Source organism: Nematolebias whitei, chromosome 21 (assembly GCF_014905685.2).
Source record: "Nematolebias whitei isolate Nwh7 chromosome 21, NemWhi1, whole genome shotgun sequence".
Taxonomy (NCBI): domain Eukaryota; kingdom Metazoa; phylum Chordata; class Actinopteri; order Cyprinodontiformes; family Rivulidae; genus Nematolebias; species Nematolebias whitei.
Window position 1 is genome coordinate 23,222,766 of NC_056518.1, and position 16,105 is coordinate 23,238,870.

The window sequence follows — 16,105 nt, forward strand, 5'->3', positions numbered from 1 at the left end:
TATATATATATATATATATATATATATATATATATATATAATATAATCAGCATATCACAAGTAAAAGAATACATTAAGACACAGATGCTAGCTCACTCTACATTAAAAGCCAAAGAAAAAATGTGTTTTTAAACAAGTAATCATCCTATTGTAGTAAATGGCTGCATTTAAACGTGTGTTTACATATAACTTAGGTGTGAAAACACTATTACAAGTGCAAGTCAATACCAGCCTTGACTAAGCCATTTTAGTCATGTGATTCATTCATGTGACAAAATAATGGCATACAGTCAATAAGACCTGATTTCTTATCTGCCAGTGTTTTTCAAGATTCTTTATGATACTTAAGAAATTTACCATTTGAATGAGATTGCACAAATTACAATAGCTTTTTAAACATGTAAATGGTAAATGGACTGCACTTATATAACACTTTTCAATCTTATCAAGATACTCAAAGCACTTTACACTACAATCTGTGCCTTCATTTACCCGTTCATACAGCACTCTACTATAGCTATACAAAGACTAATCAGTGCTTTATCACATTCATACACCGATGGGACACACATCAGTGGCAATGAGGGGTTCAGTGTCTTGCTCAGGGACACTTCAGCATGTGACTACCGGTGGAATCGAACCCTCAACTCTTGCATTGGAGGACGACTGGTCTAACCACTCAGCCACAGCCGCTCCTTAACATGTATATCCTACTAACTAAAAAAAAAAAAGTTAAAAAGTAGACAAGTTATGTTTTCACATGGGTTTCTGAGTTCATAAAAAAAACAAAAACATTTTGGATCACCTTTGTCCCCGTTTCCCGTTCCTCCTTCCGCCTTTCTTTCATAAAAAGGTTGGAAAGCTAATCATCTATTATTAGCATCCCTCCACATCATTGAAGACGTCTGGGGAGCCTCTCGCCCCTGTCATCAGGGCCTGTCATCCATAATCGCTGGCTGCATGCTGCCAGAGCAAAAGAGCCACAGCCATAACCATGTTGCAGATGGGATACCCAGATGGCCTCTCTGAGTGCCACCCTCCTTCCTCAAGCCCCCCTCCTCTCCGTGTCAACCATACCACGGGCGTCAGCTTGGCATGAGGTGCCAGAAGAGATGCAAGGCGAGCGCAGACGTTTGGCAAAGCAGCCACCTCAACATCGCCACACCAGAGTATTGCGTAAATGGAGTTCTCTGGAGAGAGCGGGTGTTAATGGATTTAATATTGCGGGGGTGAAGCGACACTCAAATTACGCAAATGTCACTATCGAGCAACACTTACTGTAGATGCCAGTTCTTAGAAAGTCTTGATAACCTATGAAGAAAAGTTTTCTCTTCATTTAGGCTATTATTTGAGGCGAAAATATGCGTAAGTATTGCCAACGGACATTTAATATTAGAAGTTAATGGAAAATATTAATTTCTAAGAACAGAGAAATGGTAAAAGTTGTGCAGTTTCCCACTTTCCCTTTGCTCTCCCTCCCCTTCTTTTTCTTGTCTTAGCAACGAGCTGCTATTTTATTTCATACCAGATGATATTAGAGCCTCTTAAAGCCTTTTTTTGCATACTCACTAGTGACTCATCTCCTTTGTGTGCGTGCATGTAAGTGTTTGTTTTACTGTTTTCTCTCTGGCCTTGTTTTGTCTAAACCTCCTCCAAAACCAGCCACATCAACAAACAGCTGCATTTTTTATGCTCCCTGAAACTCCCCTGGCTGCTCTTTCGACTCATGTGCGACCAGACTTTGAACCAGCCAGCGTAAAAAAGCCCAGTCATGAAACACAAACACATGCTTCTCTGCCAGACGTGACTCAGTATGCACATATCCCAGAATTGCCACATCTGTCCCAGCAGCTGTGAGCGTGTCTGTGCGTGTCAGTTTGTGTGGTTTCACTAACACCTGGAGAGAAAAACAAAGCAACCTGAGACAGATGCGACGGTTTATGTGACATGCAGAGTAGCAGCTCAAACATATCAATGAGGCAGATTCCTTCATGCATTAGTGGATCAGGGATTTCAACCTAAGTATCTCGGGGTCTTGTTCACAAATGAGGGAAAAATGGCACGTGAGATCGATAGGCGGATAGGTCCAGCATCGGCAGTGAAGTGGGCGCTGTATCAGTCTGTCGTGGTGAAGAGAGAGCCGAGTCAAAAAGCGAAGCTCTCAATTTACCGGTCGATCTATGTTCCTTCCCTCATCATGGGTCATGAGTTTTGGGTTGTGACCGAAAGAACGAGATCTCGGATGCAAGCAGCCTAAATGAGTTTTCTCCGCAGGGTGTCTGGGCTCTCCCTTAGAGATAGGGTGAGAAGCTCGGTCATCCGGGAGGGACTCAGAGTAGAGCCGCTGCTTCTCCACATCGAGAGGAGCCAATTGAGGTGGCTCGAGCATCTGGTTAGGATGCCTCCTGGACGCATCCCTGTTGAGGTGTTCCGGGCACGTCCCACTGGAAGGAGGCCCAGAGGAAGACCCAGGACACGCTGTAGGGACTATGTTTCTCGGCTGGCCTGGGAACGCCTTGGGATTCCCCTGGAGGAACTGGACCAAGTGGCTGGGGAGAGGGAAGTCTGGGCCTCCCTACTTAGGCTGCTACCCCCGCGACCTGACCTCGGATAAGCGGAAGAGAATGGATGGATGGATTTCAACCAAGTTGCTATTGTCTGAATATTGTTGCTTCCTTTTTCAAATGTATTTTTCGTATTTTCATTGCTTTCTATTTTAGCACAGGCCTTTATTTAGGCCTTTGAATAATTTTCCATCATCATCTCCTTGTCCAATGCTGATTCATCACTGAACACAACTTTCCATTGATCAGTTCATGAATGTCACCGTTTACCCACTGGGACCTGTTGTCTGTTTGGTTGTTATTAATGACGTAGCTTTAGCTTTTCTAGATGGTAGTTCCTTTTTTTTTTCAGCATGTAGAAAACTGAGAACGTTATTACCCTTTAATGCCTCAGAGGAGTCAACAGGGGAGAGGGCAGACTCCAGAAATCATCTTATCACCATCAAACTGGTTGGCCCACTATGCGAGTGTGTTACTTATGGGACTGAATTTATTGTGGCTCCTTAGACTGATGAAGTCCTTTTGGTGAAAGATGAAACGCTTCAGAAAAAGAAACTGTCCAGAAGACCTGGCTTAATGTTGTTGGATTTTTTTTAACCTGGATTATTGAGCATCAACTTTAATGTTATTACCCTTTAGTTTTTTTTAGGCTGTCCTGTTGGGGCCATAATTTTTCTAGTCAATCATCAATTTCTTTAGTTGAAAACGCTTGATATATTTAGCCAAGTTTTATGAATGATAATCCAAAAGTCGACTTTTAGGTAGAAGTAAATACAAGTTTGTGTTGCATTGTACCATGAAATGGAAAAAAAAAAAAAAAAACACATACTGTATTTAGTATAGGTTCTGAAGATACTCTCTTCTAACTGCATACTAATTTAGATATTAAGTAAAGCAAATTACGCCTTTATTTTATTAATTCCTAAGCCCGGAAGCCTGGTTAAAATGGAAGGTATGACTGATTAAGATAAATATAAGTGCACTCTTGAGGGAAACCTGTATGTGTTTGGATAAGAGTGCTCCTTTAACAACAGACTGAACGTACTGCAAATGTTAGAGCCCAGATCTCAGTCTGCTTGAAAATCTGTGGTAGGAGTTAAAAATGACTGAACACTTGCAGAACCCATGTAGCTTGAAGAAATGGGCACAAATCCCAGTGACTATTAGATACCCAAAGGTACATGTAGTTGTACCTTTTGCAAGAGTTTCTAAAATGAATGTGCATGTATAAATGAAATATCTCACTCAAGTGGAGCCGTACTGTCCTCATCAAATTATCCAAATCCTCAACAACAACAACAAAAAAAGTTCCAAGTTGTAATGCAGTGAAAGTGGAAAAATATGAGAGTGGGTGCACCCTTGTCAGAACAGAAGCATTTAAAGACTGTTTGTACTGAAATGGTGACAGGCAGGTTGTCAGATATCCTTTCTACTTTCAGACAGAGGCATCACTTTTCACAGATCTAATGTTTGTCTTGGAAGCTAAAGTGATGGGAACTGAGGTGCAGTTGAGTTGAAACTGACACAGGGGGAAAGGGAAGGGTGACACTTCTCTTTTAGCTCACGAGTGCACATAAAGTAGAAGCATTTCATGTGTGCTGAAAAGTAGACATTTCCACTTTTGCTCGCGAGCAGCCGAGCATCTACCTCAAAGTGCCAGGTGGCCAAAGCCCTGCGCAAACCCACGCATCTGCTCTCTTGTGATCCCACGCAAACACACTCTCACACTTCTGCAACAGACTTTGATGTCACCGTCGCCGATATGTATATTTCACTCAGACACTCGCGCGAGGCTTTATTTTGTACACAGAGATATCAGAATTAATCACTTCGTCAAGCTGGGCTTATCCTCACACATACACAGAAATCATGGTATTAGATGCATTAATGCTCTCTGCTCATGAATATGCATTAGACAGTGATTTGCAACACATCCAAAGGATTACTTCAGGCGCACACGCTCAAATTTTTTAATGCACAGAAAGGGTCACAAATCATCACACCCACTCACTGACACACACACATACACACTCACATATTTATATACTGTATGTACATGCATATTGAAGCATCTTGCCTCACACAAATCTAATAAAACTGTTAAATGCTGCAAGATATGAAGTCGAATAAATGTTTTCCCTTTAATTTCATTGTTTAAAACATGCCGTTTTATAGAAGCACGTGCACTTGCCAGAAATCTTTGTTGCCACTGAAATTTTCACTAATGTGTCACTGAATCTTGGCACGTAGGCCCAAGCATAGAAAAAGAGAAATCACAAAATGTGTCTTTGAGTTAAACAGTTACTATCTATTCAAAACAAGCTGAAAGCTGAAGTTAGTTAATTATTATCAAGAGCAAATAGTTTTTAGACTTTCCTAATGAGAAAACACCTTGTGTAAACTGTCAATGATGCTGTTTCAATAAAATGGATCACTTTTGTTTTCTGTTGCAGTGAAGACAATATTCAACCCTGCTCCTGCCATTCCTGATTTGGACTACAGTTTCTACGGAGTGTCTGATGTGTTTTGCTGTAATGAGTCTGAGGTGATTAATCACACGCAGATCACACTGATGATCACATTAGTGATTATACCTCCTTACACATAAAATTGTTCTCTTAAACATGCACTTTAAAGGCAAATTAAATTATTAATGCTGAGCTCGAGGATGGAAACTGAATAAACAAACTCCAGTGTTTCCCTTAGATTACTGGCCTTGGCAGGGCAGTTGTTGGACAGGGCATGGGTGGAGGTGGGGTTTTAGTAGGCACTGTGCTCAGTTCTGTTGACAGGGTGGGACGCCCACCTTGTGTTTGACCTTGACCTTGACCTTGACTTAGTGTTTATTGATATTTTTGTAGATTGTACATTTTCTGCTTTGATTTCCATTGCAGAATTTTTTTTTTTTTAACCTAAGATTTTTGTGTTTTGTCTCACAAGCTTAGATTTTGGAATATATTCATAGAAGACCTGCAACATATTTACCAAAGACAGCCATTTAAAAAAAAATCTTGTTTTTAAAAGTAGGGTTAATAAAAATCAGCCTATAGATATAAACGGTTCCAAGATCTTATATGACCATTTAAATAGATATGGATGGATGGATGGATGGATGGATGGATGGAAAGACTGACGGACAGATGGATGGAAAGGCAGACGGACAAATGGATGTAAAGGCAGACGGACAGATGAATGATGGATTGACATACGAACGGAAAGACAGACAGATGGACATACTGATGGACGGACAGACAAACTAATGGAAAGACGGAAGGACGGAGATGGATGGCTGAATGGATGGAGACAGACAGACAGACGGATAGATAGATAGACCTGTGAATCGATAGCCATTCAATTGGAAGATTTTGGCCCTTAAAATGATTTTTGAAAAATGGATTCTGTTTTTTTTAATTACCCTGTTAATGTTTTTGATGAATGAGAGAATAATTACTTTAATAAATCATAAAACATAAAAAGGAGTTTATTTCAATAATAAAGGCTTTTTAGACATTTGTGTCATAAAAGCCTTTCTTTGGCTTACCATATTTGACTTATTTTAAACCCAAAACCTTAAAACAAGGATCTAAAGAGTAGCATGAATTATATTTGAAAATAAATAGCCTCAAGTTTCATCTCAGACAAATAAAGTAACGTGCTGGTGTATGGAATCAATATTTTTAAAAAGTTAAACAGTCAGCTGGTCTACTTTAATCTTGCATAGAGTTGATAAAAAAATTACTCATCTTTTAAACAAACATTAAAGTCCACCTGAAAACAGCATATATTTTTTTGTGCCTTTTATCTGTAACTCTTTAGAAACTTAAGAACTGAAATTGCCACTTTTGAATCATAAAAAAAAAATGTATTTAGCAAAAAATATAAGGAGCTGGTAAATTTTGAAGTGTGTAGAAGCTACACAGAAGTACTTTTTAAAAGAAAATTACGTCAGTACAGTCTTGAAGTGGTGTTTGCTTTAACATACTGGTTGTCTGTTACAACACATCTGGAACACGCTCTTGCAATTTTTATTTTATGTATTTGTTTTGCAAAAGGCAGTAACTTCAAATCAACAGATGTCCATTCAGCAACATCGGAAGAAAATGATGTGCAGCTTGAGCATTCACACTGTAAATATAAATCTTTCACAGACGCATACTGGGTCATGAACCCCACCAGCACGTCAATAAACCTGACTGCAGCCTTTATTCACCCGTATAAACTGCTATGAAGAAGACAAAAAGTATGTCAAGACACCGTGAGTTCTGCCTGTCAAGTGTTGACAGATGAGCAGCAGGGGGCAGGGATAGATGGAAATGGTAAAAACAACAGGGCAGATGTGCTCTGACTCAGTCACCCACCCTTCGGGGTAAGGTGCATGTCAGTTTTCCTGGGAGCCTTTGTTTGATGTGATGCAGGGCGTCGAGATGCTGTCTCCAGGTGTAGGAACATGAAAGGGAGAGTTGACGAAAGTGCAACATGCCCCCCCCTCCCCCCGCCTCCGATTGTCAGGTCATCGAGGTACTGTCATGCTTTTTATTAGGAAGTATGTCGGGTGTTGAAAAGGCTCTGAAGTATCCCACCCAGAGACAAGTATTAGTCATGGGCTGAAATGTAAGTCAAGTAGAACATTTAAGAAGTAAATGACATTTTTTCTCTGTACAGTATCTGAAATATATTTAAAAACACTTTATTACAACTTTAAAATAAAACGCTACGTAGTAGGGCCAAAAAATTCAAGGTTCTTTGTCATTCGCATCGCATGTGGTACATGAGGTGGAAGGAAATTGTGTACACAGGGTCCCAGTTACATCCAACAAACGTATAAAATGTAAAAGAAAAACAGTAATAAGATCTAAGATATAAACTAAGAAACATTAACTAAAAATACGCTAAGCACTAGTAGTATAAAAACAATAAACACTGAAGAAAAATAGTAAACTGCATTTAATTTACGTGTAGTTATAAGCCAAAATTATCTTGCTTTGAAAAAAAAAATTATCTTCTGATTGTTGAATATTTTAGAACAATTTTACTTTTTTTATTTGTTACTTTTGTTTTCTTTGCTTCTAATCTTTTTTTTTTTTTTTTTACTTAACTGTAGCGCATCATATTTAATATTTGTTCATTTAAAACTGCAGTAAAGACACTCAAGATTAGCATTTTTGTCTGTTAAGAGAATTTTTAAAGATAAAAAGTTACAGGATATATTTATGTTATACATAATGCTTTATGGTATTTTGTGTTTCACGGAAATCTACTCTGCCAGTTTTATTTTTTTATTCTTCCATCCATCCATCCATCCATCCATCCATCCACCCATCCATCCATTATCTTCCACTTATTCCGAAGTTGGGTCATGGGGGCAGCAGCTTGAGCAGGGAGGCCCAGACATCTTTTTCCACCTATTATTATCAAGTAGAATAATTTTAAATAGTTTAAACCATATTTTTGAAAATTATATAACAAATTTCATAAGGACATATCCTATTTTAAAATACAATTTACTAATCTTACAACTTTAAGCTTTAAAAATATACCGATAATCGTCAGTTTGCACCAAGAATACAAAAATCTATATATTTGTAACGTAAACTTGTGATATATAGTATTTTACGGTTTATAAAGCAAGCTGAAAAGAATAAAACGGATGAAAATAAAAAGCTGTAAAATCTTTTGTGCATAAACATTTTTTTTTTTTTTTTTTTGAAAAACGCCCACATAGTCAACAGATTTTTACTGCATATGCTTCAAAAATAGTTGCTCCTGTATGGACTTACACACATACACACACACTCACACTCAAATAGCAGGAGAGGAGTAATTCTACTCGTATTCCTGAGCGCAGAGGGAGGTAGATTGATTGCCCTGGTGGGAAGCTGATGACTAACAAAACGGCTCCTTTTCTCTTTTAGCATCAGAGTTGGCTGCGGGCTCTAAAAGCACTGAAACGCTCTGCGGTTTTATTTTTGAACTGATTGTGGTTCTCTGACACTCAAACACAGGTCAGAAGGGTGGATGGAAGGTTGTGGTCCATTCAGCATGCTCGTCAGCTGCGTGTTGACCCCCACCGTCTGATTCTGTAGCTGACACACTCGCTGCGCAGGTGTTTGTTTTCCCTCACGGTGCCATGCTTCGGCTCGGAGTTGGAAGGAGTGAAAGTGAGACTTGAAGATGACAAAGTTCTGCAGCCCTTTGATCGTTTTTATTGTCAAAGAAGCTGTCTTTAAAGTCCACCTGGTGACCACTGATGCCAAAATAAGCATTAAACCACATGTGGGCAACAAACAGTGAGAAGTGGCCCTCAGATCATCTTTCCTGCACCCTCAGTGTCCTCAGAAGAAAACATTAATACTTAGAATAAAATGATAAAATCTATGGTTTTATCTTGATGTGACTAAACTTAAGTTTAACTTCATATCTGGAAACTTTTTAAAGTAACGTTTTAATGAAGTAGAAAAATAACTATGTGCTTTTAGAGCCAGATTGAAAATTCAACAAAGTTCAGTCAGGTCATCTGGACGGTTTCTTTTTTTGTTTGTTGTTGAGACGTTTCATCTTTCATCCAAAGGACTTCATCAAAACTTTGACGTTTTGAACCACTTTGGCTATGGCTGCCTCAGAGGAGTCGACGGGTGAAAGGGTGGGCCCCAGAAACCATTGTCAAGTCAAGTCAGATTTATTTATAGAGCACATTTAAAACAGAAACTGTTACCAAAGTGCTTATTGTATTACCAGCAAACTGGTTGGCCCACTCTGGGAGTGTGCTACCTATGGGACTGAGTTTGTTGTTGCTCCTCGGTCTGATGAAGTCCTTTGGATGGAGGACAAAACGTCTAAAAAAAAAACGTCCAGATGACCTGACTGAACTTTGTTGGATTTTCTACCTGAATTATTGAGCATGAACTTTGACAGATTGAATATCAATTTTATTTTCTTATTTCTTAAGGAAATGGAAGCAAAGTCTTCTTTCAGATTCTTATATTCACTATAGATGCATTTGTTTGTTTATTTAAGCATTTATGCATTTGTTTATTTTAGGCTCATCACATATTTTTTCCCCCTTTTTTAAATATTTAATACATTTCATTTGGACTAAAGCACCTTTGACCACAAGAATTCCCCTGTGGGGAACACACAGCTTATTTAATGTGATCAGAATTTAAATAAATAAATACATTTGTAAAATGCTGTTTAAGTTATAGGTCACTGCTTTTTACACTGGCTAACTTTGGATCAATAAGTTCCAGTTGTAACTGAGTGCATCATTTATACTGATTCTGGGTCAGTTCTAGTACTTATTCATAAGATGAGCAACAAAAAAACTAGAAATTTAAATAAAATATTTGTTTGTTTTTAAACATAATATGGTTAAAAAATTATGTTATTATACTTCAAATAAGTGACATTAATATAATGGTGCTCCAGCTGTCCCTCCACGACAGTGATCGAGCGTTAGAGATGCTGGACAGAATCTGTTAGTGTTGCTCATCTTCTGCAAGTGCAGTTCTGAGTTTCCTTGAAGTCTTTTGATCATCAGCTGTAAAGTCCTGCTTTGTCACCATTTCATCACGCTGGACTCGGATGAAGCAGCACCGTCAGAGGATCTTCTCTTTGAGAACGTGCAGCCTGCTGTTCGCTGATGGATCGTTAAATCCTTTACAGACTGAGTGTGTTTTATGAGTCTGCATGACCACGGTCGGCGTGTGTAATTATGAGCTGACTCATACCAGAGCTGGTAACACCCAGCAGCAAGCTAAAGCTGAAAAATAAATAAAATAAATTAGAAATGTATTTCTATTTAAATATGTTTGATCATAAATGTGTTATATTTAACTGTTTATTAAAATAGCGAAAAGCAGAGAACGAAGCTTGGATAAAATCACACCATGTGTTGCTGAGTTTTATTTTTGACATTTTTCCCACCGCAGTATCTCGTATCGGTGCATGTTTTCATTTTTGTTTGGAATTCTTAACCTCTGATTAACTAGTCCTCTTGACCTAAAAATGACTAATTTTCCTCACATGTCCTCCTTGCAGGCTGAGTTACTCACTGGCTGTTCAGTAAAAAATGTGGAGGAAGCACATCGTGCTGCCCAGGAGCTGCTGAAACGAGGCTGTGGGGCGGTCATCATCACTTTAGGACCCCAAGGCTGTGTGGTGCTCAAGGCACAGGAGGAAACTTCAACACATGTTCCAGCCTATGCAGTCACAGCAGTGGACACTACAGTAAGAATGGCACACTCCATTATCTTTACCTGCTTCTTCCTTTCCGGGTCACGGGGGGTCACTGGTGTCCATGTCCAGCAGTCACTGTGCGAGAGACGGGGGACACCCTGGACAGGTCACAAGTCCATCACAAGGACACACAGAGACAACCATTCACTCTCTAACTCACATTTAGGGACAATTTAGAGTTATCAGCCTAACATGCATGTTTTTAGTGTGTGGGAGGAAACTGGAGTACCTGGAGAAAACCCACGCATGCACGGAGAGAACATGCAAACTCCGCCTAGAAAGGTCCCGGGCCGGGATGATCTTACTGGGCATTCAACATCTAATATCTGACCAACAGAAACAAAATATCTAAATAACATAGCATATGGTGTTTTGATTGTTCAAACAGGACTCACTAAATATTTCTGAAGACTCAAGATATCACTGAGAACTCAAACATCCAGTGCAAACTCATTAATATCACTGAGGTGATTTCACACATGACTAAAATCAGTAAAATGTCAGGTGTCAGGACTACTGGAGACCAAAGCAAAGATAATCAACTGGTGGCCCATGGGCCATATCTGGTTCATGAGCTCTTTTCATTCTGGCCTGATATGTATTGAATTCATTATAAACACTTGGTTCTAGATAGAGCCGTGGGACAAATACCAGTGGTGGTACGTAGAATAAATCGAATAATGCGCAAAGAAAATTTTGGTATCAACTATTTAGAAGTCAACAACAATCTAATTAGCTGTTGTTAGTTGGACCATGATGTAAAAGCCATAAAGTAGAGGTATACAAAAAAGTTGTGAGGTCAAAGCAAATTTTAAGCTTGGTTCTAAATGAAAACAAAAGAAAAACATAAAAACATGTACAGTGGTGAATAATCCCTAAACTGGAATGGACAATGATGACTAATGTGCCAGTGGCTACTTAAAGCTTCAACAGCGACGTGTCTGTAGGACCTAATAGCAACCAAAGATGCAAAACAGTAATAAAATTTGATTTAAGTTGACTCAAAATTGTTTTTAGTAATGAAGCAGAAGAATAGTCAGAACTGCAGTACTGCTGTTTTCAGCAAGGACTGCAAGAACCATTACATATTGAACTGTAACTTTCAACCAGCGTTAAGTGTTTTTCAAGTTTACATGCTGTAGTCATATATAAATATAAACCTGTAAATGTGTACTGTTGATTTTTTACATTGTTCATAATGATTGTATTTAGTGAGATGCACTGTGGTGGTACTCATAAAAGGTTTAAGGATAACAATGTTTTAGCCAATCAGAGAGCTCAACCAAACAACCAAAGTTAAACTTTTTTTCAACTTCCATTTTATTCTTTCAGCTTCGTCTCTGTCTTCACATATACATTTGTACTTATTTATGAGATTTTAAATTAATGTTAAATTTAGTGTTGAAAATCCACTCTCCTAATTGAAACACTTTAATATTATTTTTCACTAATTGAATTCTGAGCATAACATTTCCCCTAAACTAATAAAGAGCTTTGCTTTATTTAAAAAAATAAATAAATAGCATATTTGCAAGCAATAGCTCAAATTGTTAGCTTGGTATGTCTTTCAAAGTGGAATCTGTTTTTTTTTTTTTTTTTGTAAGAATTGTATTTTGAGTTGTACTAACAGTTTCTGTCCTCAGATTTAGACTCACCACTCATCATCTGCACTTTTATTTTATTTCTTTATTTAAACTAGCAGTAAGTTTAAAATTGTCCACTCATTTTAGTAGTCAGATGTGTTGACAACATGACAAAAGTCCCTTCCACCTAAGTAAAAAGGAACAAATGCTTAAAATGGAAAATGTCCATCTTTCCTTATTTGTTGTAGTATTACATCTAGAATTTTTTTTTTTGTTTCCATCGTCCTTTACAGCAACAGTTAAGGAAATCCTTAGATTTACTATTTATTCATTCCTGTTGAGCACATGCGAGCGCTGATCTTCTGCTCTGGTGGGGTTTAGCGTGGATGCGGTGACCACTGTCTGCTTCCTTTAACCGATTCTAATCTTTAAGAGTCCCTGAGTCATTTCACACAGGCCTCTACGGACCGTTTTCGTCACACAGGCCTGGGCTTGATGTTTCCTGCCACAGAGGGTTTTTGTGGGGCTCGAGTTGCAGCAGCCGAACACGTCATCGCACAGCGGTGTTAATCACAGCTTCACTTCAATCAAACCTTTTGAGGTCGTTTGTGTAATGGTTTAACGTGCATAATACTTTCCTTGGGGACTTTTGTTGTGCCGTAATTTCCTAAAACTGGAGTTCAACTTTTACAGGCATTAGCTGTGCATCCAGCTCACATCAGATGTTGTGAAAGAAAGGAAACAACACTGAAAAGTTTCTTTCTTTTTTTTTTTTTGGTATGTTTTTTGCAGCTGAAGTTAACAGCAGCATCTGCTTGTTATCTCAGGTCACTGTTATAATACATCTCACTGCACATCATACCATGGATCTTTTTAAGAATCTCCCCTTTGCCTAAGAAGTAAACCCACATGAATATTCCTCATTTTTCTTCACCTCTTCCTGATAATGTCCAAGAGTACTTCTTCCCCCTCGTACCCTTTCTTCTCTCCTCCTCTGCCTCCACCGCCATGACTCATCTCTCAGGCCTGCACTAGTCAGCAAAACACTGTGGTCGGGCCTGCTGTTTGTCTCTCCATTTAAACACTTCTTCTGTTCTTTGATGGGCCCATAAATCCTGTTGTGTTTAACTCTTTTGGACATCATAATCCCTCTTCCAGTAAATCTCTTGGGTTTTTTTTCTTCCTCACTGAATAGAAAAAAAAAAAAAAACAGGTTGTTCTTACTCACTCTTTCTGGTGACACAAGCCTTTTGAAAATTATTATCTTGGTAATTTATGCTGTTTTTTGTTTTTTTTCAGCTGAGGATTCATAAATATATATTTAAAAAAAAGTGCTTGTCTTTGCTGTGACAAACTATTTGGCTTCAGATATCAACATCCTTACTCACCTGCATTATTATTTTTATTAAGCAAGTTTAGCTCAGCATTTTAAACGCCGACAAAAGCAAAAATGAAAGAAAAATGAACGGAATAGTATTTTGTTGCTGTTTGCTTTTTGAAGTGGTGTTTTTGGCATAGGTATGAGTACTCAGTATTTTATGTGCAGTAAAGAGCAGTCAGAGTGATTTCAGTTTGGAGTGAGGAATGAGGACGTCAGCCCACTGAACAGCAACGTTCTGCAATGCAAGGCCAAATCCCATCTATGCCACTAGTGTTAGCATAAACCTGGATTTTTAGAGCACTAAAAGTGACAAACATTTTCAAGCGTTTGTATGTTGCTAATTGTTGCTTTTTATTTTTTCAGTCAACCTTGATTTATACAGGTTAGTCTCAATGAGCCACAAGGACTCAGGACTCATTTACAGGAGAGACCTGTTTTAAACAAAGAACACAGATGAGGTACAGACAACAACAAACAATCATAAAAAAAAGCATATAAAAAGAAATGTAAATGAAGAAATAATATAAAAACGCAAAATAAAACAGCTACATTACAAAGCAATGTAAATGTATGTATTTATGTAAACAGAGGCAACATAATTATGTCCATACATACTATGCAACTAGAAATAGGCACATGTATGGGTGCATGTATGTATGTATGTATGTATGTATGTATGGATGGATGGATGGATGAAAGGATGGATGGCTTATGGATGGATGGATGGACACATGTGTGTATGTTTGCATGTATGGATGGATGGATGATGGATGTGCAAAATGTTGTGCATGGACAAATAACTATTTTTTTAGACCTAATAATGATGAGAGCTAAATAACATTACATTTGGCTCAAGGTCTAAAAAGTTTAAGAACCCTTTGTTTAATTTACTAACAAAGACTTTTGAATTAGAGTTAAATTTCGTGCAAGAGTCAAGATAAAATGTCCAGTTATCTTCGACTCAAGCACTTAGAACCCAGCCTGCTTAATGAAGTGCTAATGTGGGCACAAGGCCATTTGTCTTCCTTCTGACAGCAACCGTTTCATCATCTTCTTCCTCTGCAACCGTCTGAACATTCTACACAGCAGGAGCGATTATGGTGTGAGTCAGGGCAGTGAATCGGGATGAATAACAAAGAAAATCATCCACCGTCAGTCTCCCCCGTCTCTTTTGTCTTAAATTGAATTCAGGCTTCTCTTGCCGAGACCACAGCCTTGGATGTTTTGTGCGGACACAAACACATTCAGCGCCTCTTAGCCCCACTTATGACATGGGTGGCATTGATTTCCACCTACCTGGGAGGTCTGAAAGGTAGACACTTCTGTCTAAACCAGACATTACAGCAGCCCATTGGGTCTGGACAGACCAATTATTCCCTGTTTTTTTTGTTGTTTTTTTTCCGGTGATGGGAGACATTTAAGAGTAGATTCCTTCCTGGAAGCCCGAGGTAAGAAAATACCTCCTGAGCATTGAAACTTCTCGACCCTGCATGCCGATGGTCAACCAGAAAACTGCCACTTCACCATGTTTTAATGAACTGCATGTGATGCAGCACGCCCAGATGATAGGCCATTCTTCTGCCACTTCATGTTGACAAGTGTTATACACAACAGAGATAAGATAAAGCAAAGATGTGACATTTATTTGATCCAATTAAACGTGTTTTTGATGTCAGAGTCTTCCCGTTTTGTCACTTCAGTGAACTTGCCCTTGTCAGAGTATTACTGGAAGCCACTGAGTGTGGAAGCCACTGTGAGTCATCGCTGCACCCCCGGTTGGTCTTGGTTCTCCCCAGGGTGCCTTTCATTGACAGATGTGGCAGGATTCAGGAGTTAACTGAACATAGCTCCATCTGTTACTAAGTCAGAATTGCAGGAGACGAGCTGTGGAGGCTGGTAAAGTTCAAGAGGGGCAGAAGATTACTTTATAAATCTGCATTTTCTATAAGTTGTCTAGCTTTAGTGCGTTTGTTGACTTGTGGCATGCATGTGCTTTATTTCACAAAGATCTCCTGTCAATCAAAGCATGTGGGCGCTGCAGTTTTCCTTCCATCTTCTATTGTTAAAACTTCTGTCTTGATGCGCCTTTGTTTGCATCCGCGGCAGTTATTTCTGCTTGTGGGAACGGTTCGACTTCTTCCTTACTGAAAATACACATTTTCTCTTAAAGGTCTTCAATGAGAACTTTTCAAAATACTTTTTTTTCTGGAGATTTCTATGTCTACATTTAATTGTGTAGCAAACTTCTTGTGAGCTTTTTTATTTGTAGCCTGTTTGAAATTATGTAAATTTCTGTTAGCATGTTCAGACTAGATAAGTGCCATCAACAGGTGAAATAATAA

The 16,105-nt window shown here is 38.6% G+C and overlaps 1 protein-coding gene across 1 annotated transcript in view; it reads left to right on the forward strand.

Annotated features, from left to right (window-relative positions):
* Window positions 1-16,105, forward strand: part of rbks (ribokinase) — a 35,505-nt gene that overhangs the window by 13,475 nt on the left and 5,925 nt on the right. The window contains exons 7-8 of the mRNA XM_037695481.1: window positions 5,018-5,109; window positions 10,602-10,790. Coding sequence (XP_037551409.1) covers window positions 5,018-5,109; window positions 10,602-10,790 — 281 coding nt within the window. The remainder of the gene's footprint in view (window positions 1-5,017; window positions 5,110-10,601; window positions 10,791-16,105) is intronic.